The sequence below is a fragment of the Electrona antarctica genome (genome assembly GCF_951216825.1).
Source record: "Electrona antarctica genome assembly, chromosome: 3".
NCBI classification, from domain to species: Eukaryota; Metazoa; Chordata; class Actinopteri; order Myctophiformes; family Myctophidae; genus Electrona; species Electrona antarctica.
The window spans coordinates 1-25,309 of record NC_136808.1 but is presented as its reverse complement, the minus strand read 5'-3'; the positions used below and the strand labels follow the sequence as shown (position 1 = coordinate 25,309).

The 25,309-nt window shown below is 44.8% G+C and overlaps 1 protein-coding gene across 1 annotated transcript in view; it reads left to right on the top strand.

The window, feature by feature from the left end:
- LOC306919996 (Golgi apparatus protein 1-like) overlaps positions 1–23,101 on the top strand; it is a 53,081-nt gene extending 29,980 nt beyond the window's left edge. Inside the window, exons 8-26 of the mRNA XM_079496583.1 lie at positions 437–654; positions 1,302–1,423; positions 1,569–1,670; positions 2,313–2,466; positions 4,921–5,058; positions 6,247–6,333; positions 8,304–8,366; positions 9,339–9,452; positions 9,939–10,027; positions 11,681–11,798; positions 14,205–14,297; positions 15,814–15,951; positions 16,240–16,363; positions 16,950–17,092; positions 17,655–17,756; positions 17,911–18,018; positions 18,556–18,676; positions 21,912–22,018; positions 22,980–23,101. Coding sequence (XP_079352709.1) covers positions 437–654; positions 1,302–1,423; positions 1,569–1,670; positions 2,313–2,466; positions 4,921–5,058; positions 6,247–6,333; positions 8,304–8,366; positions 9,339–9,452; positions 9,939–10,027; positions 11,681–11,798; positions 14,205–14,297; positions 15,814–15,951; positions 16,240–16,363; positions 16,950–17,092; positions 17,655–17,756; positions 17,911–18,018; positions 18,556–18,676; positions 21,912–22,018; positions 22,980–23,051 — 2,213 coding nt within the window. The 3' untranslated portion in view covers positions 23,052–23,101. The remainder of the gene's footprint in view (positions 1–436; positions 655–1,301; positions 1,424–1,568; positions 1,671–2,312; positions 2,467–4,920; positions 5,059–6,246; positions 6,334–8,303; positions 8,367–9,338; positions 9,453–9,938; positions 10,028–11,680; positions 11,799–14,204; positions 14,298–15,813; positions 15,952–16,239; positions 16,364–16,949; positions 17,093–17,654; positions 17,757–17,910; positions 18,019–18,555; positions 18,677–21,911; positions 22,019–22,979) is intronic.
- The last annotated feature ends 2,208 nt before the right edge of the window (positions 23,102–25,309 follow it).

The window sequence follows — 25,309 nt, the reverse complement described above, 5'->3', positions numbered from 1 at the left end:
TTAGTCTAGTTTTAGTAGTAGACTAACTGTCATAAGATTTTAGTTGACTAAATCTAGTTGATTTAGTCGACTAAAATGTATTTTGAGGGGCCTTGATGGTGTCGTAATGGCTGATTTTACACTTGCTGAAAATAGCCGAGCTCACAACGCGTCGCATTGTGAGCTTGTAGATCTGCTATTTTCAGCATGCAACCAAGTGTAAAATGAGTGACTTATACTGGATCTTTTGTCCACTAGTCCCTTCCTAACATTTTAGTCTAGTTTGTATTTGTTGACGAAATTGTCAATATATTTAGTCTTACTTTTAGTCATCATAGCTTAGTTTCCATTTAGTTTTCGTCAGTGAAAAAGGATAGTCGACGAACATTTTTCGTCGACGAAATCAACACTGCGCCATGGATGAATTCTTGTCCCTGTGTGTGTGTGGGCTGTCCAGGCCGTGCTGTGACAGGGGAGTGTCAGGGGGAGATGTTGGACTACAGGAGGATGCTGATGGAGGACTTCTCTCTGAGTCCAGAGATTGTGCTCCATTGCCGCACGGAGATCGAGTCCCATTGCTCTGGACTGCACCGCAAGGGACGCACCCTCCACTGTCTGATGAGACTGGGCCGAGGGGAGAAGGGCAGCACCATGGACGCACCCTGTCAGAATGCGGTGAGGACAAGGTTTTCACACTTCCATCCATCTGTTTGTATACAACTTATTTTTAATTATTGTTAGGCAAAAAAAGAAAAGAAAAAAAGAAGGAAATTATTTTTTTCTTTTCTTTCATTCTAGAAACATTTTTTTTAGTTTTTTTTAACAAAATGGACAACATTCTGAGTTTCCATCTTTCAGCAACACAATCAACAGCCCCCAGTATACCTGCTGGGGGCTGCTTAGGAACCGTTGTTAGATGCATTAGATAAATGAGAACACAACATGCCTATTTGTGTTTGGCTAGTGCTCATGTTGGAAAGTACAATATATACACAGGAAATTGAATTGGTGAGGTCATAATATTAACAGCAAATGTATAACCTGTATAAACAAAACCAATATCGTACGGTAGTTGACATAACAATTAAAATGTATGATAAATGATACAATCCGGGAAATAGAATAAAATAAGATGAATGAGTTTTACAATACCGATAGGTGAGTCTTAAGTATGTCTTTATATGCCACACTTTTACTGTAATATAAAATACATTATACCTAGCGTAAAGTCCAATCTATAAAACGCCTCAGGGACACCACTGCAATAATAAAGTGTTTCTATACACACAAGTGACAGGGCTGTGGTCTTGGTCTCCCTGCAGCTCCAATCTCTGATCCAGGCCGCAGACCCCGGGGCCGACTACAGGATCGACCGGGCCCTCAACGAGGCCTGTGAGTCTGTCATCCAGACAGCATGTAAACACATCCGCAATGGAGACCCCATGTGAGCTGAAAACAAGACACACACACACACACACACACACACACACACACACACACACACACACACCTGTATAAAAGCATGCATAGCCTGGTACGAGCACAGGCTAATGGACTGTCTGTGTGCGTGCGTGTGTGCGTGCGTGCAGGATCCTGTCTTGTCTAATGGAACACCTGTACACAGAGAAGATGGTGGAGGATTGTGAACACAGACTGCTGGAGCTGCAGTACTTCATCTCCAGAGACTGGAAGTAAGTGCACTCTGTTGTAACCTAATTCAAATGTACTGTATTGTTTCCGCTTGAAAGTGTACAGTATATTTTAACAATTAACACGCAGCCCGCCAGAACCGTAGAAAACGGTGTTAAATTAATCGTCTAGCCTGCCAGACACATAGCTTCTACGTTATCCAGGGGTTCTGGTTCTTTAATCCATGTTTTGATCCGATCGTATCATTGGCCACTGTTCGTTAGCACAACAGTCCAAGTGGGACAGTGGCCCCGGCCATTTTGAAGATGCATTCACTTGCATTGAACGGTCCGCGTTCAAATGCCTGTATCTCCAAATTGGCGCAATGAATGTCGTTTATGGTGAAAACAAGGTTTTTCAACTGCCCACAGCCGGCGCTGTGATACTCGCGGTCAGGTTTTTTCTGCACCGAGCGAGAGAACAACAACCGGTCAAGACACCACACACAGCATTTTGTAACATGTGGTTACGGATATTTGGCTCTTCAAAATAAGTTTTATGCGCGATAAAACCTGGGAAATGCGTTATTTAAGACATAGACATTTCCATTGATTTCGGTTCCATTGATACGTTTGTGATGTGTATGTTGTATATTATATTGTATACAAAAACTGCATATGTGTGTGGTTGTAATCCTCTGTCAGACTGGATCCTATCTTGTATAAGAAATGTCAGGGTGACGCAGCGCGGCTCTGTCACACACACGGCTGGAATGAGAGCAGTGAACTGATGCCCCCTGGAGCGGTCTTCTCCTGTCTGTACCGGCATGCCTACCGCACTGAGGAACAAGGCCGCAGGGTATGCACAATGCTGTTTGTGTGATTGTGTATGTATGTGCGTGCGTGCTTGACCACCACATACTCCATACATAAGTTGCACCTCCATGTCCAGTGAAAGGATGGATAGGAAAGCTGATATGGAGACACTGTAGGAGAGACAGGCGGTGGGACAGTTGAGAGAGAGAGACAATAGGAAGGGAAGTTGAGGAGGAGATGATGTAGAAGAGACGGACAGTAGGGAAGACATCAAGGTACATTTTCCACTTCCCCCCCCCCCCCCCACCATCAGCAAACTCCTCAAGACCATGGACACCATCACCACCTCATTCACCACCGGAAACGTTCCTATAATGTTTTCAGTCAAAGATGTGACTCCATACACACTGAACTGTCCTCTATACCTTCATACCTGATTCTGAACCAGCCAACTCTATTCCCCGGCCACCCACTCACTTTCCTCACTGACATAACCGCATCCACCCTATCCTCCATAAACTCTGACCCATTCCTCTCCACCATAGTTATTGACTGTCTCCCCGTACTCTTTCCACTTATCAACAATATCATAAACTCTTCCCTGTGCCCTAGCCGCCTTCCCCCTGTTCTCAAGCTTACCGACATCACCCCAATTTAAAAATAATAATAAAACAATAAACCTAGAGTTGATCCCAACTCCTCCACCAATGACCGGCCCCGTCTCTAACCTCCTCTTCCTTCTTCCCAAATCCTTGAACGAACTGTTGCATCCCAGCTCAAATCTCACATGGACACTCCACATAACCTTTCTGAATCATTTCGATCCGTTTTCCGCTCGTCACAAAGTGCTGAAACTGCTCTCATAAAGGTCACCAACGGCATTCAACAATTCATCTCCATCAATAAGCGCAACTCCTCCACTGCCGCAGCGACTGGCACAGGGCTCAGTTCTTGGTCCCCTCCTCTTCATTTATTCTTCATCCTACTGTAGTGCCGGCCGGGAGGCGAACCCAGAACGTCGTATCAGTAAGCCGCATACGTTACCAATCGGCTAAAGAGCCGATTGGTAATGGCCTATACTACCACTTGGTCAGATCCTCCGCCACCATGGACTCCTAGTTACAACGATGACCCGCAGCTATACCTCTCCACCAAGACCGTCGCTGTGACCAACTCCACCAACTCCACCCCCCTGCCTGTCTCACAGAAGTAAAGCAAAATACCTTTTCTCCAACGCAACCGCAATACATCGGAAATCATCATCATCTGCCCCAAATACCTCACCCGCTCTTCCAAAGACTTCATCCATGTCCTCAACCTGGGCATCATTCTCCACCTCCCCCTTTCATTCCTCCCCCATGTATAAATTATAATGATATAGATATTATCCCATTTAGACCTGAGAACGGTTCTTCAAAATGTCTTCTAAATCGTGACAGTTGTCTGAACAACCCATGTTTCTATGTTAGTGGTGCTCAAACTATTTCAATTCAGGGAGCCCCCCAGAATTATCTGTATTTGGCCGCCGACCCCATCTCAAAATATGTAGTTCCAGGGACCCCCCCCCCCCCCCCAGAAGCAAAGGTTTTAGTTAAAAAAGAGGTTCGCTCTGAAAGAATATTCAAAGATTTGCGCCACATTTTCACGATTTTTCAAAAATAGCAGACCTACAACACAGCACAGCAAACTCGGTGGCTAGGCTAGCTAGTTTCTTGGGACATTTGTGGTCTTAGTGACTACATCTGTCATTAAAAAAACATGTTTTTTCAGCGATTTTCTTTTTAAGGATAACTGTTAAATGTGATGTATAATTGCAATATTACAATATTAATATTGCTTAAGTAACACATTCTCACTCTCTGTCTGACAGCCAAGTTCAGAAGACCATGTAAGTCTCCACCCAATCACCCTATCCAATGAAAAGTGTTGATCATGGTGGTGGCGGGGGCTTGAGAAAATTTCCCCCAATTGGGATCGATTTTAATACAGCATGTTAAAGAGAAAATCCGAAATAAAGAACACACCTGTTTGGAACCGTGGACAAAACGGTCCAGTTTGAGCAGCATACGCTTCAGAATAATTGGGTTCATGAATAATTGAGTACACTTCAGCTCCGTCCGGGTTTTCTGTGTCCTGCCCGGAGCCAATGAGGTGCTAGTAGAGGATGTGCTGATTGGTTGGCCTCAGTGGTGTAATTACACTGTCTCCTGCCCGGAGCCAATGAGGTGCTAGTAGAGGATGTGCTGATTGGTTGGCCTCAGTGTTGTAATTACACTGTCTAATCAATGGATGAACTGCTTCTGTATGATTATCGAATCCTCAGCATTATTTTGTGTGCGCTTGTGTCAGTCAGCATGCTTGCATATTTGTGTGTGCACGTGTGTTTTGCACTCACTTTACGCGTGTGTGTGTGTGTGTGTGTGTGTGTGTGTGTGTGCGCGCGTGCGTGTGTGCGTGCGTGCGTGCGTGCGTGCGTGCGTGCGTGCGTGCACTGCAGTTATCTAGGGACTGTAAGGTGGAGGTACAGAGGGTTCTCCACCAGAGGGCGCTGGACGTCAAGTTAGACCCTGAACTCCAGAGACGCTGTATGACTGACCTGGGAAAATGGTGCAGTGACAAGACAGATACTGGACAGGTAATACTACATACATACACTATAGACAGATACTGGACAGGTAATACTACATACATACACTATAGACAGATACTGGACAGGTAATACTACATACATACACTATAGACAGATACTGGACAGGTAATACTACATACATACACTATAGACAGATACTGGACAGGTAATACTACATACATACACTATAGACAGATAATGGACAGGTAATACTACATACATACACTATAGACAGATAATGGACAGGTAATACTACATACATACACTATAGACAGATACTGGACAGGTAATACTACATACATACACTATAGACAGATAATGGACAGGTAATACTACATACATACACTATAGACAGATAATGGACAGGTAATACTACATACATACACTATAGACAGATAATGGACAGGTAATACTACATACATACACTATAGACAGATAATGGACAGGTAATACTCAGTTAATACTACATACATACACTATAGTATAGACAGATACTGGACAGGTAATACTCAAGTTAATACTACTAGTTTAATGAAAATCTGGTCATCTAGTTTCAATTTAGCAAAATGACAAAGAAACCAAGAAAACGAATAAATAGAATCGGGTGGAAACCTCAAACTCACACAGGCAGTCTGTGTGTGTGTGTTTTCAGCCCCCACTGGTTGACAAATGTGTGGATAAACTGTGGTGCATTTCACACAGACATTCCATGAGTCTATGACCACTACCGCTGCACAACTATAGTCATAATAGTACTGATTTACTGCAGTGTTAATTTCGTAGACTAAAACTATGACTACCGACTTTCACTGACGAAAACTAAATAAAAACTAAGCTATGATGACTAAAACGAAGACTAAATATATTGACAGTTTCATCAACAAATAAAATCTAGACTAGAATGTTAGCGAGTGACTAGTGGAGAAGAGATCCAGTAGAACTAAGGCAAGTTATTTTATGTTTAGTTGTGCTCGGGTGTTACGCTCTGAAAATAGCAGATCTACAAGATCGGCCATTTTCAGCCTTTAGACACAAGTCTAAAATCGGGCATTACGACGCCATCGAGGCCCGCCGAAATACATTTTTTTGTCGACAAAATAAACTAAATTAATTTGTATTCAACAGACTTAACCTACTAATCAACCAAATCAAAATCACGGATTCATTGATGGTGGAACTACTGTGTTGTTGCAGGAACTGGAGTGTCTTCAGGACCACCTGGAGGACCTGGTTCCAGTGTGTAAGGAGGTGGTGGGGAACCTGACCGAGTTGGAGTCAGAGGTACAGCCTGTCACTACCAGTCAGACCCACTGCACTCAGTGGTGTGTTCTACCAATCTACCGTGTTACGCTATATACACGTTTTAGGGGGGGAAAAGCCGTCTGCTAAATCCTTACATCCATTGAACACGCACAAGCGTACAGCCTATGCGTGTGCATCTCTGAAAAAGAAAAAGAAACAGAACACCCCACTGACTACACTCGGCACTAGGAGAAGGCAATAGAAAAACAATACAATAGAATTGGGCTTTATTATTTGACTAGCTCTGGTCCATAGCGTTAAGATTCTAATGCTATGGACCAGAGCTAGTCGAAGCTAACATTTAGAATAACAGAGTTCTCCTTAACACTGTTACTGCCGTTGCCCGCACACCCCCGTTAGTGCAGCGTCTGTAGTCTCCTGGCCCAGCCAGCGTGCTTTCTGGTCTAGAGGGGTGGGTATAGTGCATGGAGCCTGGCCCAGCCAGCGTGCTTTCTGGTCTAGAGGCGTGGGTATAGCGCATGGAGCCTGGCCCAGCCAGCGTGCTTTCTGGTCTAGAGGGGTGGGTAGCACATGGTGCCTGGCCCAGCCAGCGTGCTTTCTGGTCTAGAGGGGTGGGTTAGAGGGGTGGGTAGCACATGGTGCCTGGCCCAGCCAGCGTGCTTTCTGGTCTAGAGGGGTGGGTTAGAGGGGTGGGTAGCACATGTTGCCTGGCCCAGCCAGCGTGCTTTCTGGTCTAGAGGGGTGGGTATAGCGCATGGAGCCTGGCCCAGCCAGCGTGCATTCTGGTCTAGAGGGGTGGGTATAGCGCATGGAGCCTGGCCCAGCCAGCGTGCTTTCTGGTCTAGAGGGGTGGGTTAGAGGGGTGGGTAGCACATGTTGCCTGGCCCAGCCAGCGTGCTTTCTGGTCTAGAGGGGTGGATAGCGCATGGAGCCTGGCCCAGCCAGCGTGCTTTCTGGTCTAGAGGGGTGGATATAGCGCATGGAGCCTGGCCCAGCCAGCGTGCTTTCTGGTCTAGAGGGGTGGGTATAGCGCATGGAGCCTGGCCCAGCCAGCGTGCTTTCTGGTCTAGAGGGGTGGGTATAGCGCATGGAGCCTGGCCCAGCCAGCGTGCTTTCTGGTCTAGAGGGGTGGGTTAGAGGGGTGGGTAGCACATGGTGCCTGGCCCAGCCAGCGTGCTTTCTGGTCTAGAGGGGTGGGTTAGAGGGGTGGGTAGCACATGTTGCCTGGCCCAGCCAGCGTGCTTTCTGGTCTAGAGGGGTGGGTATAGCGCATGGAGCCTGGCCCAGCCAGCGTGCATTCTGGTCTAGAGGGGTGGGTATAGCGCATGGAGCCTGGCCCAGCCAGCGTGCTTTCTGGTCTAGAGGGGTGGGTTAGAGGGGTGGGTAGCACATGTTGCCTGGCCCAGCCAGCGTGCTTTCTGGTCTAGAGGGGTGGATAGCGCATGGAGCCTGGCCCAGCCAGCGTGCTTTCTGGTCTAGAGGGGTGGATATAGCGCATGGAGCCTGGCCCAGCCAGCGTGCTTTCTGGTCTAGAGGGGTGGGTATAGCGCATGGAGCCTGGCCCAGCCAGCGTGCTTTCTGGTCTAGAGGGGTGGGTAGCACATGGTGCTTGGCCCAGCCAGCGTGCTTTCTGGTCTAGAGGGGTGGATAGCACATGGAGCCAATATTGGTTCACCGATTGCCCGTTTACTGCCTCTTGTTGAGAAGGCTTGAGGAGCAATCACATTTGACATTTTATGCAATTATGTCTTATTATATCTTATATGTATGTGAGTAAGTCCACCAATATTTTATAGTTGAGTTCTTGCATCACATTTAGTTTTGACCCATTTTGGTTCCATGTGTGCCCTCTCAGGGTTAAAGTACCACAATGGCTTTATTTGTTTACTGTGTATTACTGTACCATACTGCACCCAACGGTTCAGTGGGATTGTTGACTTTTGGGTGTGAGGTTGTATTGTGAAGTGCTGGATGTTGTGTTTTGACAGGACATTCAGATAGAGGCCTTGCTGATGAGAGCCTGTGAGCCAGTTCTACAGGCCCACTGTCACGTAAGTGTCATCCACCCTCAACCCCATGTGTCCTCCATTTGTAACCACTTTCAACCTGCCGTCCCTAATTTGGGCAAGTCATTATATGCCAAAAAGCAGTTCTAGAAGCTCACAACGATGTGTGTTGTGACACACTGTGAGCTGTTTTAGATTTATTTTGGAAAAGTGGTTAAATTAAATAAAAGTTCAGTTTTGTAGGGAAAAAAAGAGACGATCCGGGCACTCAAAGTTAAAAGGAGGCATAGCCTTTGTTTAATTAAAAGGCAACTGCCAACATGTTTTGACCATAACTGGTCTTCATCAGGGCGAGAATTTTTAACTATGAAAAAGCTAATTTGTGTTTATTTGTATGATTATCTTTGCTTGGAAGTGAAACGTTGCTGTTGTTTCAAAATCTTTGCAAATATTAGAAATGTCGGTTATCGGTGTGTTTTTATTTCATTACATTTTTTAATTTCACGTAGGTATAGGGAATGTCTCCCGGCAGAGATTTGCGCTCTATCGATCAAACCTTTCTAGTTCTTCTTCTTATATCTCTCGGTGTACTCTGAAATCTTCACTCTCCCGCGTCAGTCCCTGCCCATCATGTGTATACGACGTCAGTGGCGTGCACAGATAGACACTAGGGGGTGCTAGAGCACCCCCTGCCCTTTTGGCAATGTGCCCTTTTGAAGAAAAAAAACCTTTTTTTTTTCTTTTTTTTTCTTTTTCAAAAATAGCAGACCTACAAGTTCATAGCGCGCCACTCGGTGGCGCGCTATGAGCTTGTAGATCTGCTATTTTTCAATAGCTAAAGCATAACATAATGCTAACACCAAAAGGGGTTCCCGCCCAAAATAGATTAAGGCAACCGGCCGGTTCCACGCGCTGCACAAGGTGCCCTTTTTTAACTTGAGCACCTGCCCCTCTAAATGTCTGTGCACGCCACTGCCATCATGTGTATACGACGTGGTGTGTTTTTATCTGCGTTAGGATGCTGCTGATAACCAGATGGATACAGGTGAGCTGATGGAGTGTTTGGTCCAGAACAAACATCAGAGAGAGATGAACGACAAATGCTCCGTGGGAGTCACACACTTCCAGCTGGTCAGTAAAGTACAGCCTTCTCTGTCTGTCCTCTATACCCATCTGTCTGTATGACCTCTGTCTGTCTGTCTGTCGTTCTGTCTTTTTTTTATCCCTTCCCTCTCTGCCTGTCATGTTTTCTTTGTTTTCCTTTGTCTTTGTTCATTCACTTGCGCACCTTGTAAGTGCATTTCTGCATTTTCAGAGTTCATCTGATACCATAGAGCACCGAAGTCTGACGTAAATTTACTACTGTTTACTGCTGTTGATTGTTTTTTTTTTTTAAAGTCTATGGGAATACAGAATGGGAGGAGGGGGTCCCCCCCATTCTGTAGACTTTTTTTTTTTTTTTTAATCACGTCAAATATGAACTGTGTTCCAAAATAGAAACAAATAAACAGAGAGAGTTTGTTTATTTTTGGACGATATGAGACGATTTTAAGATGACCCAATGGTTAAGAGTTTACGTGACATAATGTGTCTCTCTCATCCTCTCCTCTCCTACAGATCCAGATGAAAGACTTCCGTTTCTCCTACAAGTTCAAGATGGCCTGTAAGGAGGATGTGCTCAAGTTGTGTCCCAACATCAAGAAGAAGTGAGTCCCTCATTGATCTGTATGGGTTTTTTTGAATGTGGATGCTGATGTTTTCTGATTAACACTGCTTCTAGCCCAGGGTATGAAGGCTAATAATGTCGATAGCATGTGTGGACACAGCAATGGCTTCCTCTTTGGTCATGAGAGTGTTGCCGCCGTGATTTCTGGTCTAGAGGGCCGCTGGGATCACGGCATTGGATCATATTGGTTCACCGATCTGAGCGCCTCCCCCTCCGCCCCTCCCCTCCCTGGTAGAAAACAGTGCACACTGACGTCACCAAATTTGGGGCGAATTTTCGAGCCGAATGCGAAGGAAAATAAAAGCCTGCGTACAGAGGCTATGAGAGTGTTAACCCATTTTAGGCGGGAACCCCTTTTGGTATTGAAAAATAGCAGACCTACAAGTTCATAGCACGGCACTCGGTGCCGCGCTATGAACTTGTATATTACATATCATTTTTGGGGTCCTTGACATGAAATATTGAACACCACTGATACAGAAACACAAGGTATTTCAGAAAACTGTAGGATTTAGAAGACATTTTTTAAATTTCGATGTCAGACCTAAATGAGTTAAAGGAGCATTCAGTGATTTGGGAGATTTGGAAAACCACCCAGTCCGCCCCGGTAACAAAATGTGCACATGCACGCTCTACAGTGGGGGGAAGTGCAACAGGCCAACAGCATGTGCACTAAGGCCCGCCCCCCCCCGATCATGATTGGAGGAAGGCCCCTCTCATCCTGATTGGATGAAGGCTTTGCCACCCAAAGCCCAAACTGAAACTAGGGTTTTTTGACCCCAGGGGCTCACTGGGGCCAGGGAGGAACTCCTTATATGGTCAGCACACTCTATAGTAGGGAGAATTATCCAGAAAAAAAGAAAAAATAAGTGATATTTGAATTAAGTCAAATCACTGAATGCTCCTTTAAACAGAAACAGACGTGTCCCTGCCAGTCTTCTAAATACTCCATATATAAATTCAATGCAATGCAACGCTGTTCTGTTGTCTGACTTGATTCTTTAGCCAGGGTTCAGCAATAGCAATGAATGCATGATGCTTGGATGACCCGCCCCATACATCCCATAATTCCATCCACTCTGCTATCTGCTGGGGGAAAAACACAAGTCCTTATATTGCCTTAAAAAGCTGCACAATTTACATAGGCAGCGGCTCAAATCACATAGCACTACAACAGACACCATCCTACCACACTGGATTTGTTATCAAAAATAAAACATACGTATGTTAATCTGCCTGCCTGTCATTTATCTTTCCATTCCCACAACCAAATACGGAAAAACATGGCATATTTTGGACATAGTTCGACATGGTGATTAATCACGATTAATACATTTTTAAGCTGTGATTAATATTGTCTGTCTGTCTGTCTGTCTGTCTGTCTGTCTGTCTGTCTCTCTATCTCTGCCTGTCTGTCTCTCTATCTCTGCCTGTCTGTCTCTCTATCTCTGCCTGTCTGTCTCTCTATCTCTGCCTGTCTGTCTCTCTATCTCTGCCTGTCTGTCTCTCTCTCTGCCTGTCTGTCTCTCTATCTCTGCCTGTCTGTCTCTCTATCTCTGCCTGTCTGTCTCTCTATCTCTGCCTGTCTGTCTCTCTATCTCTGCCTGTCTGTCTCTCTATCTCTGCCTGTCAGGGTGGACGTAGTGATCTGTCTGAGCACCACAGTGAGAAATGACACGCTCCAGGACGTCAAGGAACAGCGGGTTTCCCTTAAATGCCGCAAACAGCTGCGCGTGGAGGAGCTAGAGATGGTAGGACCACTCACCCACCCTAGAGATGGTAGGACCACTCACCCACCCTAGAGATGGTAGGACCACTCACCCACCCTAGAGATGGTAGGACCACTCACCCACCCCTAGAGATGGTAGGACCACTCACCCACCCTAGAGATGGTAGGACCACTCACCCACCCTAGAGATGGTAGGACCACTCACCCACCCCTAGAGATGGTAGGACCACTCACCCACCCCTAGAGATGGTAGGACCACTCACCCACCCTAGAGATGGTAGGACCACTCACCCACCCTAGAGATGGTAGGACCACTCACCCACCCCTAGAGATGGTAGGACCACTCACCCAACCCTAGAGATGGTAGGACCACTCACCCACCCCTAGAGATGGTAGGACCACTCACCCACCCCTAGAGATGGTAGGACCACTCACCCACCCTAGAGATGGTAGGACCACTCACCCACCCCTAGAGATGGTAGGACCACTCACCCAACCCTAGAGATGGTAGGACCACTCACCCGCCCTAGAGATGGTAGGACCACTCACCCAACCCTAGAGATGGTAGGACCACTCACCCACCCTAGAGATGGTAGGACCACTCACCCACCCTAGAGATGGTAGGACCACTCACCCACCCTAGAGATGGTAGGACCACTCACCCGCCCTAGAGATGGTAGGACCACTCACCCACTCTAGAGATGGTAGGACCACTCACCCACCCCTAGAGATGGTAGGACCACTCACCCACCCCTAGAGATGGTAGGACCACTCACCCAACCCTAGAGATGGTAGGACCACTCACCCACCCCTAGAGATGGTAGGACCACTCACCCACCCTAGAGATGGTAGGACCACTCACCCAAACCCTAGAGATGGTAGGACCACTCACCCGCCCTAGAGATGGTACCACTCACCCACCCTAGAGATGGTAGGACCACTCACCCGCCCTAGAGATGGTACCACTCACCCAACCCTAGAGATGGTAGGACCACTCACCCACCCTAGAGATGGTAGGACCACTCACCCACCCCTAGAGATGGTAGGACCACTCACCCACCCTAGAGATGGTAGGACCACTCACCCACCCCTAGAGATGGTAGGACCACTCACCCACCCCTAGAGATGATAGGACCACTCACCCACCCTAGAGATGGTAGGACCACTCACCCACCCCTAGAGATGATAGGACCACTCACCCACCCTAGAGATGGTAGGACCACTCACCCACCCCTAGAGATGATAGGACCACTCACCCACCCTAGAGATGGTAGGACCACTCACCCACCCTAGAGATGGTAGGACCACTCACCCACCCCTAGAGATGGTAGGACCACTCACCCACCCCTAGAGATGGTAGGACCACTCACCCACCCTAGAGATGGTAGGACCACTCACCCAACCCTAGAGATGGTAGGACCACTCACCCGCCCTAGAGATGGTAGGACCACTCACCCACCCCTAGAGATGGTAGGACCACTCACCCACCCCTAGAGATGGTAGGACCACTCACCCACCCTAGAGATGGTAGGACCACTCACCCACCCCTAGAGATGGTAGGACCACTCACCCACCCCTAGAGATGGTAGGACCACTCACCCACCCCTAGAGATGGTAGGACCACTCACCCACCCCTAGAGATGGTAGGACCACTCACCCACCCTAGAGATGGTAGGACCACTCACCCACCCCTAGAGATGGTAGGACCACTCACCCACCCCTAGAGATGGTAGGACCACTCACCCACCCCTAGAGATGGTAGGACCACTCACCCACCCTAGAGATGGTAGGACCACTCACCCAACCCTAGAGATGGTAGGACCACTCACCCGCCCTAGAGATGGTAGGACCACTCACCCACCCTAGAGATGGTAGGACCACTCACCCACCCTAGAGATGGTAGGACCACTCACCCAACCCTAGAGATGGTAGGACCACTCACCCAACCCTAGAGATGGTAGGACCACTCACCCACCCTAGAGATGGTAGGACCACTCACCCAACCCTAGAGATGGTAGGACCACTCACCCGCCCTAGAGATGGTAGGACCACTCACCCAACCCTAGAGATGGTAGGACCACTCACCCACCCTAGAGATGGTAGGACCACTCACCCAACCCTAGAGATGGTAGGACCACTCACCCGCCCTAGAGATGGTAGGACCACTCACCCACCCTAGAGATGGTAGGACCACTCACCCACTCTAGAGATGGTAGGACCACTTAAAATGGTCAACTGGTCAAGCCTTGCAGAGACTTCAAACTTGCTTGAGATAGGCAATCCCAACACCTTAAATATCATTGCTTTGTTATTTTTGGTTCTGTCACCAAACACATTGATAATTCTCAGCTGGAACTTGAAACTTGCAAACTAGTTATGTGTACTGTGTATAAAAACAAGCAAAAAGCAGGTCCTCTCCTCTCCTCAGTCTGAAGATATCCGTTTGGAGCCAGAGTTATACGACTCCTGTAAGACGGACATCAACCGCCTGTGTTCCAATGTGAATTTTGGTAATGCCCAGGTGAGTCTGATTACAAATGGTAAAATGGTAAATGGTGCATTTATATAGCGCCTTTATCCAAGGCGCTTTACATAGATTGTGCATTACATTCACCCATTCACCCATACATTCATACACCGATTGCGGCGGAAGCCATGCAAGGTACCAACCAGCACATCGGGAGCAATTTGGGGTTCAGTGTCTTGCCCAAGGACACTTCGACATGTAGACAGGAGGAGCCGGGATTCGAACCGCCGACCCATGGATCATTGGACGACCTGCTCTACCTCTTGAGCCACAGTCGCATACAATCAGCAACTGTTGACGTGCACACCAATAGCATGATTACAGCGGACAATGAGTCGGTTAACCCATTTTGGGCAGGAACCCCTTTTGGTGTTAGCATTATGTTATGCTTTAGCTATTGAAAAATAGCAGATCTACAAGCTCATAACACGCCACCGAGTGGCGCGCTACGAGCTTGTAGGTCTGCTATTTTTGAAAAATCGAAGAACCACTGACAGAAACATAGCTTTTAGAATCTGATCTCAGGTCAAAATGGGTTAAAGGGAAATATTTTTTCAATTATATATCAGTTTCAGGATATCAAAAATGATTGTAACACAAACTATTGTAGACGTGGGGGTGGTGTAAGGTGAAGGGGAGGGGGCGGAGTGGAGTGTGGAATAGTTCGGACGGTACTTCACAGCCCAGAAAGACCGCACGAATGAAGGTGCAAATTGTGATATCAAAGTTTTTAAACCAGCCGTTAAATGCTGGTTAATGATAATGTTAGAAATTCTTTGCAAACAAGATGCCAAAGATTGAGCTTTGAGCTAATCCGCCCGGTGACACTCAGCTGCTCTGCCTGGATTCTCTTGTCTTTCCAAGCACAAGCATGTCATAAACCATCTTGTGTGATGAGAGAATATAGAGCTACAATCATACACACACACACACACACACACACACACACACACACACACACACACACACACACACACACACACACACACACACACACACACACACACACAATCATAGTGAATCAGCTCGTCGGACCCTGTAAGTTTTTACACCTTAAACCCATTCTGGACGGGAACCCCTTTTGGTGTTTTAAGCATTATGTTATACTTTAGCTATTGAAAAATATCAGATCTACAAGCTCATAGCGCGCACTTCAAGCTTGTAGATCTGCTATTTTTGAAAAATCGTGAAAATGTGGTGCAAATCTTTGAATATTATATTCTTTCAGAGCCAATGTTTTTAACTCAAATCTTTGCTTCTGGGGGGTCCCTGGAACAACATATTTTCAGATGGGGGTCGGCGGCCAATTACATATATCTTTGGGGTCCTTGACATGAAATAGTTTGAGAACGACTGACATAGAAACATAGGGTTTTTCAGAAAACTGTCATGATTTATAAGACATTTGTAGAATCCTCCTCAGGTCTAAATGGGTTAAAATCTCTCTCTCTCTCTCTCTCTCTCTCTCTCTCTCTCTCCCCCCCTCCCTCCCTCCCTCCCTCTCTCTCAGATGATAGAGTGTTTGAAGGAGAATAAGAAGCAGTTATCTCAGCGTTGTCATCAGAGGATCTTCAGACTGCAGGAGGTGGAGATGAGCGACCCAGAACTGGACTACCAGCTCATGAGAGTCTGCAAGCAGATGATCAAGGTGTGTTATTTGACCGTACAAATGTAGACGAGAGAGAGAGAGAAGGAACAGATATTTAGAAATACAGGATTTAGTAATAACATAAAATGTTCAGCTCACAACAAAGTGCTTTATTCATGATAACATGAATAAACCTAGTCAAAGCAGGTACATGTGGACAATTGGGAAACAAATATTACACTGCATCTCCTTCGATGTCCACTTACGTGTGTGTGTGTGTGTGTGTGTGTGTGTGTGTGTGTGTGTGTGTGTGTGTGTGTGTGCGTGTGCGTGTGCGTGCGCACACAGAGGTTCTGTACGGATGCAGATGCCAGAAACGTCCTTCAGTGTCTCAAACAGAATAAGAACAGTGAGCTAATGGACCCCAAGTGTAAACAAATGATCACCAAGAGACAAATCACACAGAATACAGGTAAACACACACACAGTCACTCACACACACACTAGAGATACAAGTAAGACGCGCAAACGCGGGAAGCGAACGCAGCTCGTAAATTGCAATAACAACAATTAGAATAAATTATGTACTTTTTAAGGTTTTTTTTAAGTAAAGTTTTTTTAAATTAAATGTTTTTTCAAGTTTTTTTTTAGTGTGTGTATGTGTGCGTGCGTGCGTGTTTCTTTTTTAGGTTTTTTTTTTTTAAGTTTTTTGTTTAAGTTTTTTTTTAAGTTAAGTTTTTTTTTAAGTTAAGTTTTTTGTGTGTGCGTTTTTCCTTTAAGTTTTTTTTTTTAAGTTAAGTTTTTTTTTAAGTTAAGTTTTTTGTGTGTGCGTTTTTCCTTTTTACGTTTTTTTTTTAAGTCAAGTTTTTTTTAAGTTACGTTTTTTTTTAAGTTAAGTTTTTTGTGTGTGTGCGTTTTTCCTTTTTAAGTTTTTTTTTTAAGTTAAGTTTTTTTTTAAGTTAAGTTTTATGCTGGGTCTCATAGTAAATGCTCACTGCGTTCGCAATAATCAATAAAAATCAACTACATTTATAACTGCGTGTGTGTGTGTGTGTCAGACTACAGGTTGAATCCCGTGCTGAGGAAGGCGTGTCGGGCGGACATCCCTAAGTTCTGTCAGAGCATCCTGAACAAAGCCAGTGACGATTCCGAACTCGAAGGACAAGTTATCTCCTGTCTTAAACTCAAATATGCTGACCAGGTTTGTCGACACTAGGCTACGTTCATTTTCTTCCCAATTTAGTCGTTTATGCCAATTGATTCCTCCCCATACACATTTCTGTGTTGTCGCTCACTGCTGTTCAGTATCCTACTGGCTCACCTGCCAGTGAGGAGCCCCCATCAGGAGGACATAGAGCCTTGGTCCTACTCCTCCCGCAATGTTCCCCCTAACGTGCGCACCCGCACGACTCAGGAACATCCCACGCAGAACAGTGTATTGTAATTGTAGTTGTGTTGCTAAAGGCTAACTTTGCCAAGTGGTTTGATTCTGTTGCGTTACTCTGTCTAACTAACTACCCCCTTTCGTCATTGCATCGTGTGCGCGCGTACACACACACACACGCACGTTGACTCATTTAAGCCTGTTGTTTATGTAGGCCTACACACTATTTTGTCAACATTTATTCCTCTACATGTGTTCAGCTACAGTATAATACTGAATAATAATGGCTATGCCTTTTTCTTTTTTTATTTAACTGCCCCTATAGTTTATTAAAAGTAATGTAACTGTTACTTGTGCGTGCGTGCGTGCGTGCGTGTAGAGGTTGTCTCCAGACTGTGAGGACCAGATAAGGGTGATCCTGCAGGAGTCTGCTCTGGACTACAGACTGGATCCACAACTCCAGATCCACTGCACCGAAGAGGTACATGAAAACGCACGCACGCACGCACGCACGCACGCACGCACGCACGCACGCACGCACGCACGCACGCACGCACGCACGCACGTTGCACGCACAGAAATAAGTACAGTAAACTGCAAACATGTGGTTCCCTGTCATCTCTTCCTCGCTGTAGATCTCCAGGTTGTGTTCCGAGGAGGCTGCAGCTCAGGAGCAGACGGGACAGGTGGAGGAGTGTCTGAAAGTCAACCTGCTGAAGATCAAACAGGACGCCTGCAAGAAGGTTACTGCACGACACCGCCTACAACTCTAATAAACAGCCTCTAATACTCCAACTTTAATGTGATTTGCCGCAGCAGCAGTGCTGTTTAACCCATTTTGGGCGGGAACCCCTTTTGGTGTTTTAAAGCATTATGTTATACTTTAGCTATTGAATAATAGCAGATCTACAAGCTCATAGCGCGCCACCGAGTGGCGCGCTACGAGCTTGTAGGTCTGCTATTTTTGAAAATTCTTCAAAATGTGGCGCAAATCATTGAATTTATATTTCAGAGCAAACATTTTTAACTAAAATATTTGCTCCTGGTCCCTGGAACTACATGTTTTCAGTTGGGGGTCCGTGGCCCAATAGAGATAATTCTGGGGGTCCTTGACATGAAAAAGGTTGAGCACCACTGACATAGAAACATAGGTTTTTCAGATTTTTTTTTTATGATTTAGAAGCCTTTTTTTTTTAATCGACCTCGGTCCTAAATGGGTTAAAAGCAGTTTTTTTCCCCCGTTGTTAACGATTTGACTGATGTTCTTGTTGTCTTCCCAGGAGGTGTTGACCATGCTGAAGGAGAGCAAGGCAGACATCTTTGTTGACCCGGTCCTGCACACAGCCTGTGCTCTGGATCTGAAACATCACTGTGCTGCCATCACTCCAGGCAGAGGACGCCGTTAGTACTCCCTTACTATAAACCAGTAGTTCCCTTAGTGGGGTCCGGGGGACCCCCAGGGGTCCCCAGCTAGATGATAGTTTGGAACCAAAATGGACCCTTATGGGGTCTGTAACTCTGAGAGCTGTTTGGTTCCATTTGTACACTGACTCAGAGTTAAATTAACATTGATTTTTACGATATAAATTGGGGGTCCCCAGAGATAGAAACACCATTAAATGGGGGTCCGTAGACTAATGTGCATTTCGAAATGGGGGTCCTTGAAATTAAACACATTTAGAATCACACTTAGTTTAGACAGTTTTTGGTTTAGACTTGTCCTTGGTTAGACCAGTCATTAGTCCTACAACTACAACCTATCTCAAATAGAACCACAATGAGAATGGTGGGAATAAATCAAATCATACAGGCTAATACTAGTAACTGTGTCTATCTAATTACATGCAACAAATGCAACCTACAATATGTGGGTGAAACTAGAAACACAATAGCAGATAGACTAAACCAACATAGATATAATATAAATAATGCAAAAGAAACAACTTTATTAATTGTTCAACATTTCATGACCCATGGGATTAGTGCCTTGGAGGTTTGTGGATTAGAATCTAATCAAACCTGGACAGAGGGGGAAAGGAGATATGCAGAGAAGCAGTGGATTTTAAAATTAAACACCAAATTTCCACACGGCTTAAACAATACCAATCCAATAGGCCTACAGGGAACAGGATAGTAAACAAACCCTTAAATGCTAAACTCCTAAATGGCTCTTAATTAGAGCAGAGCCAGGACAATAGCAGAAACACAAAGCCATTCAGATTCAAAATCAGACCATCTTGGTCTGAGGTTGACACTAATGGACTTGATGGGTGGACTTAATCCCCTCAAAGGTTTAATCATCAAGGTTGAATCATCAATCAACACTTTAATCGTTGACCTCAGAGGTATACGACTAGATTAAGACATTTTTTAAGACTAAAACTTAATTGCCCAGACTCTTCTTCAACAAAGATGGCGAAAGCAAACATTCTTTGTTCGGTACTCATACAATAGTTTGGTACAAAACACTGAAGTCCTTAAACCAGAAACCTAACCTCCCACGGGGCAGCACACCTAAACCTTACCTAACCTTAACCCATGTCTAACCAATGACAAGTCTAAACCAAAAACTGTCTAAACTAAGTACTGCACCCGTCTAAACTAAGTATGCACCCCGTATAATACCACTCTGCTGCTATAATACCGTGTTCACACTGGAGAGGCAAATCTACAGTCTACCATACATTGTCGACGTTTGTGGCGGCTACAAAGTCTGTAGCTACAAAGTCTGTAGCTACAAACGCTACAATCCCAAATTGAGCTGGCCTCAACTACAGCTTAAAGGCTACAAAATGACAGTGTTCTTTCCACTCTCCACACACTTTTAATGGGGGGAATTTTCTTTCATCATTATAATTGTTTCTTGATTTTGTAAACAAGCGGGTAGTAAATCAACACTTCAACAGGAACTCGCTGACCATTAACACAATTCGTCCGTAGGACGTGTCCACACATCCTAGGGATCCCAACCGACGACTTCATAGGACGTGTAGACGTCCTAGCGCATCCTCAATGATACCGGGCGAGAGAAGAATATTCTGATTTTTTTCCTTTTTGAGTGGTGTAAACCACTCCTACAACTGGCTTTGTTAGTGCAGAAAAAATTAGCATGGTTGCTATGTTCACCCTGTTCACCCGGGTGTGATTTCATTACGTCAGACAGGCTAAGACCTTACACCACTCAGTTCACACGGGTGTGATATTTTATTTTTCAGTTCGCTACCGTATGCTACACTCTGGGCTCATGTTAGCTTTTAGTGCGGCTGTTAGTGCGGCAGAAATAATGCCTCGTCTCTCCTAATCCAGGGCGCTCTCCGTGGTTTTGATCTGACGGATATACTAGCTTCATTTCTGCTCCTCATCCGTCTCTCCCTCAAATTATCAACGCTTTTTGGATCATATATCGTATAAATTAAAACGATAGCAATGTAAGCTAACTTAAAGCAAACTTTTTTCCGGATTGTTTCCGGGTCGTGGGTTTCAGAGTAAAAGCGGCCATGTCTTTCCAGCACCCCAGAGCTCCTATTTGAAGGAATCCCGGCACGGATTGTGTTAAGTACACTGCGTCGCTGTGTGGTTTTGTTTATTTTGTAGCTGCCAGTGTGAACGCAGCATGAAGCCTCATTAGAGAGGATACCGTTAGAACCAGTGTTGTTTTCGTCGACTAAAACTAAGACGATAAATGTTCGTCGACTACCTTTTTCCACTGAAGAAAACTAAATGGAAACTAAATGAAAACTAAGCCATGATGACTAAAACTAAGACTAAATATACTGACAATTTCGTCAACAAATAAAAGCTAGACTAAAATGTTAGGAAGGGACTAGTGGACAAGAGATCCAGTATAAGTCATTTTACAATTGGTTGCATGCTGAAAATAGCCGATCTACAAGCTCACAACGCGTCGCAACGCGACGCGTTGTGAGCTTGTAGATCGGCTATTTTCAGCAAGTGTAAAAACAGTCCTTACGACAGCATCAATGTCCACCAAAATACATTTTAGTCGACTAAATCAACTGTAGATTTAGTCGACTAAAATCTCATGACATTTAGTCGACTAAAACTAGACTAACACTAACACATTCCAGGTGACTAAAATGTGACTAAAACTAAATGAAAACTATTCAAAAGACTATGACTAAAACTAAAATCAAAATTTGCTGCCAAAAACAACACTGGTTAGAACTCTACGTTACTATAGAGTCTCATTTAGATATTTGTTCTAATTGGAATTTCTTCGATTTTTCTTTCATTTCTTCATGACATTACTGGGAGGAAAAAAAATCATTGGATTTTGTTATTGATTCATGAAAAGTTTTGCTTTTTTGGGAATGTTTTTTTTAAAATGTTTTGATTTACTAATAATTAAAAACCAAATGTAGGAAGCAATTAAAGTAAGGGGACCCATAACAATGTGTCCACGACCCACAAATGGGTCCCGACCCACTGTTTGGGGGAAACGGTGGATTAGAGGACCGTTTGGTAAATAAAGGCTCGTGCTTTGGTAAATGGAATGAATAAGTGATATGAATTAGTATGTACTGTGTATTCACCAATACAAGCTGAAGTGTCTTGTATGGAGAAAAGCTTTCCCAGCCGCCGTCCAAATAATATGTCACCGTCTCCTTCCCTGTAGAGATGTCTTGTCTGATGGAGGCGCTGCAGGACAAGCGAGTGCGTCTGCAGCCAGAGTGTAAGAAAAGACTACAGGATCGCATAGACATGTGGAGTTATGCCGCTAAGGTAAAGGCACCATTTTATTATTAGAATTAGAGCCTGGAAAAAGTACGGTATGGAACCCTGTATAAGTAGTATGTATGGTAATGATTTCACCTATTTCTGTATTATTGCCCAAAGTTTTGCATGCTGCTCCTCATACAGTCATCCTGCAACACAATATATGTAATATTGGTGTAGGGGCACAGTGGAACAGTCGCTAGCGCTGTCACCTCACAGCTAGAAGGTCCTGGGTTCGATTCCCGCTGGGGACGATGTGGGCGCTGGGGGGGGGGGGGGGGGGGGGATGGGGCGTGTTCTCACCTCTGCGTCATCAGTGCCCATAACCTAGGTGGGGTTGGCAAAAAGGCCCTTTCTGTGTGGAGTTTGCATGTTCTCCCCCGTGTCCACTAGGGCAGGTGTCCTCACAAAAAAACATGCAGTAATCCTAGTCTTTAAACTACCTCCCCCTGGCCAGCCGGGGAACCTCCCCCTGCCAGGTTGAGAAGAAGAGGCTTGGATAGAAGGAGGGAAAGAGGGAGTGTAGCGGCCAGGATTACATTATTAGACAATAATTGACACAAATTGACAAAAATGGGTTACAAAAATGGTGGGATAAAAATGTAAGGAAAAAAAAGTAAGCTGCCAAATCGACCGGCTTCATCTGAAATGTTCTGCATGTATATTTCTGAGTGATATGTTTCATAGTTTAATTGATATTAATGTATAGTGGTGCATTACCCAATGTCCAATGTGTGTGTTTAGCAACAAGTCAATAAATCAAAATAGTGCTTCCCAATAAAACAACAACAAGTAAAAAAGAATAATGAAATCACACCCGTGTGAAGTGAGGGGCGCTCTTATCACCGTACATCATCTCATTCCGGTCAATGTTTGTGTTAGGACAAAGTTTGTGTTTGTGAACACACACTAAAAGATGAAAAAAATGTCAGTATCTATCTTGTATTGTATATCTATAAATTCACAGAATAAGTGTGTGTGGCTGTGCGCATGTGTGCGTCCGCCCCCTAACTCAAACCTGGCCGACCGATCCACTTAACTTGGCGTGTTCGCTGTGGATCAAACGGTGTGTTGTGCAGAGCAGGCATCTGGTTGGACCCTGCCATTTCCAACTTGCATCATTCTCGACTTAAAGCTCCAGAGTAAGCCTGGTCCATTATATCTATAAAATTCCACAAATCTGTGTTTCTTTATGCGCCAAATATGGAGATGACTGTCATTATATGCGTCACTGGGATAATATGCCCCTGGAAGTGATGAACTAGGAAATCATGTGGATTTTGGGATCCACACAGGAACAACGTGACTCCCATCTCGGACTTCATGTGACCAGCCTCTGACGCCAGTCATCTGTGATATACAGTAATATGACACATATACAGTAATGATATATACAGTAATACGGGGGCCATTGACTTCCTTTCATACAGTTAAAGCTAAATATTTCAAAAGGTGTAAAACGTGTGACAACAAGTGGGGGTATACTCACTTCCGTGGCCTACTCGCAGGGTATGCAAAGCTTGGCACTGATAGGCCCAGCATTTCTCATGGTTAACAAACGTGGACAAACACGTACAATACAAAGACACCCCACAGAGACCCTCTCAAAATACGGCTAGCCTCTTCGGATTCCAACCGGATGTCTGAACAGCGGGTCCTGGTTGCACTATTTATTCTTGGTGAATTTGTCACTCCTCCCCCTGTCCAGCTTGGTCTTCTTCCTCTCTCAGGTATCGGTAGCAGCCTGTACTCTGGATTGAGTTAAAGACTTAATGAATAAAGGGGCGAGTGCAGACGAGGCTAAAACAAGCACACTGAGGGGATAAAGGATCAACAAAGTGTGCAGAAACACGAGATGCATTGTTCCCAGCGGAGCGCTTTATTGCTACAGATTCTCTTTCAATGTTTCTGTGCGTGTCTCTCTCTGTCTCTCGTTCTCTCGATCTCTCTCGTTGTCTCTCTATGCAGGTCTCTCTAGGTCGGTATGACTCGTCTTAACTCTCATTGTCTGTCTATACAAACATATCAGTCCCTCCCTACATAGGAAACCATCTAAGGGCATTAAGGCCCTACAAACGCCTTATGTAGGCTGACCGGGATGTGGTCTGACCTCACAAACAAACACAAACTTGCCTAACTACATTCACGATTTGTGCAGGTGAATACATTTTGTCGAGATTAGGTGTTCGCAAACAAAGGGCATGTTTTTAACCCATTCTGAACGGGAACCCCTTTTGGTGTTTTAAAGGTGATATAGACAAGTTTTAAGCCAAAGTTTAAAATATATATAAATAGAATGACCGGGGGGGGGGGAGCTATTTTAATTCTGTGTACAAACACTGGAAACGTGTCTATCACCTTTAAGCATCATGTTATACTTTAGCTTTTGAAAAATAGCAGATCTACAAGCTCGTAGCGCGGCACCGAGCTTGTAGATCTGCTATTTTTGAAAAATTGTGAAAATGTGGTGCAAATCTTTGAATATTATATTCTTTCACAGCGAAGGTTTTTAATTAAAATCTTTGCTTCTGGGGGGGGGGGGGTCCCTGGAACAACATATTTTCAGATGGGGGTCCGCGGCCAATTACATATATTTTGGTGGTCCATGACATGAAAATGTTTGAGAACGACTGACACAGAAACATTTCTGTGTCAGTCGTTTTCAGAAAACTGTCATGATTTAGAAGACAATTAGCTCTTCGCTAAGTCCCACCCAAGCCCGTTCTTGGCCAATACCACGTTAGCGACGGTTACTATGTTAGGATCCTGGTCACGCTTTCAATGCTGGTCAAAATGTTTAAGCAGTGTCAATAAATATATTTGCTGTACAGCATGTGTGGACCTCAGAAAGAGGGTTTGTTTTCTTACCTTGTTATGAGCAAACTAGTCCATTCCATGAATTATTTCGCTCCGTTGTGCAGTTTAATAGTACATATTAGAAATACAAATAGGCTCTCATTGACTTCCATTGTAACGGGGAAACAGCTCTCAAAGTCACTCTTTTAGAACACTAAGCTGATTCTGACCATTATCAGGAAAACTCATGCGGTTTTATTTTTAATAAAAAATGTCAACGTTGTCTTGTTTTTGTTTTGACTTCAGTGTTGCCACATTGTGTGAGAGAAATAAGCCAACCCACCTCCAAAAACAAGCCAACTCTTAAAGCCAAATCAAGAAAAACAAGCCAAAACAAACAAATAATATGAACATATATAATCATAATAAAAAGATTGTATGCATTTATCATTATAAATACTATGTAGGCCTATGTCTATGATAATTCATGTTTTGGTAATG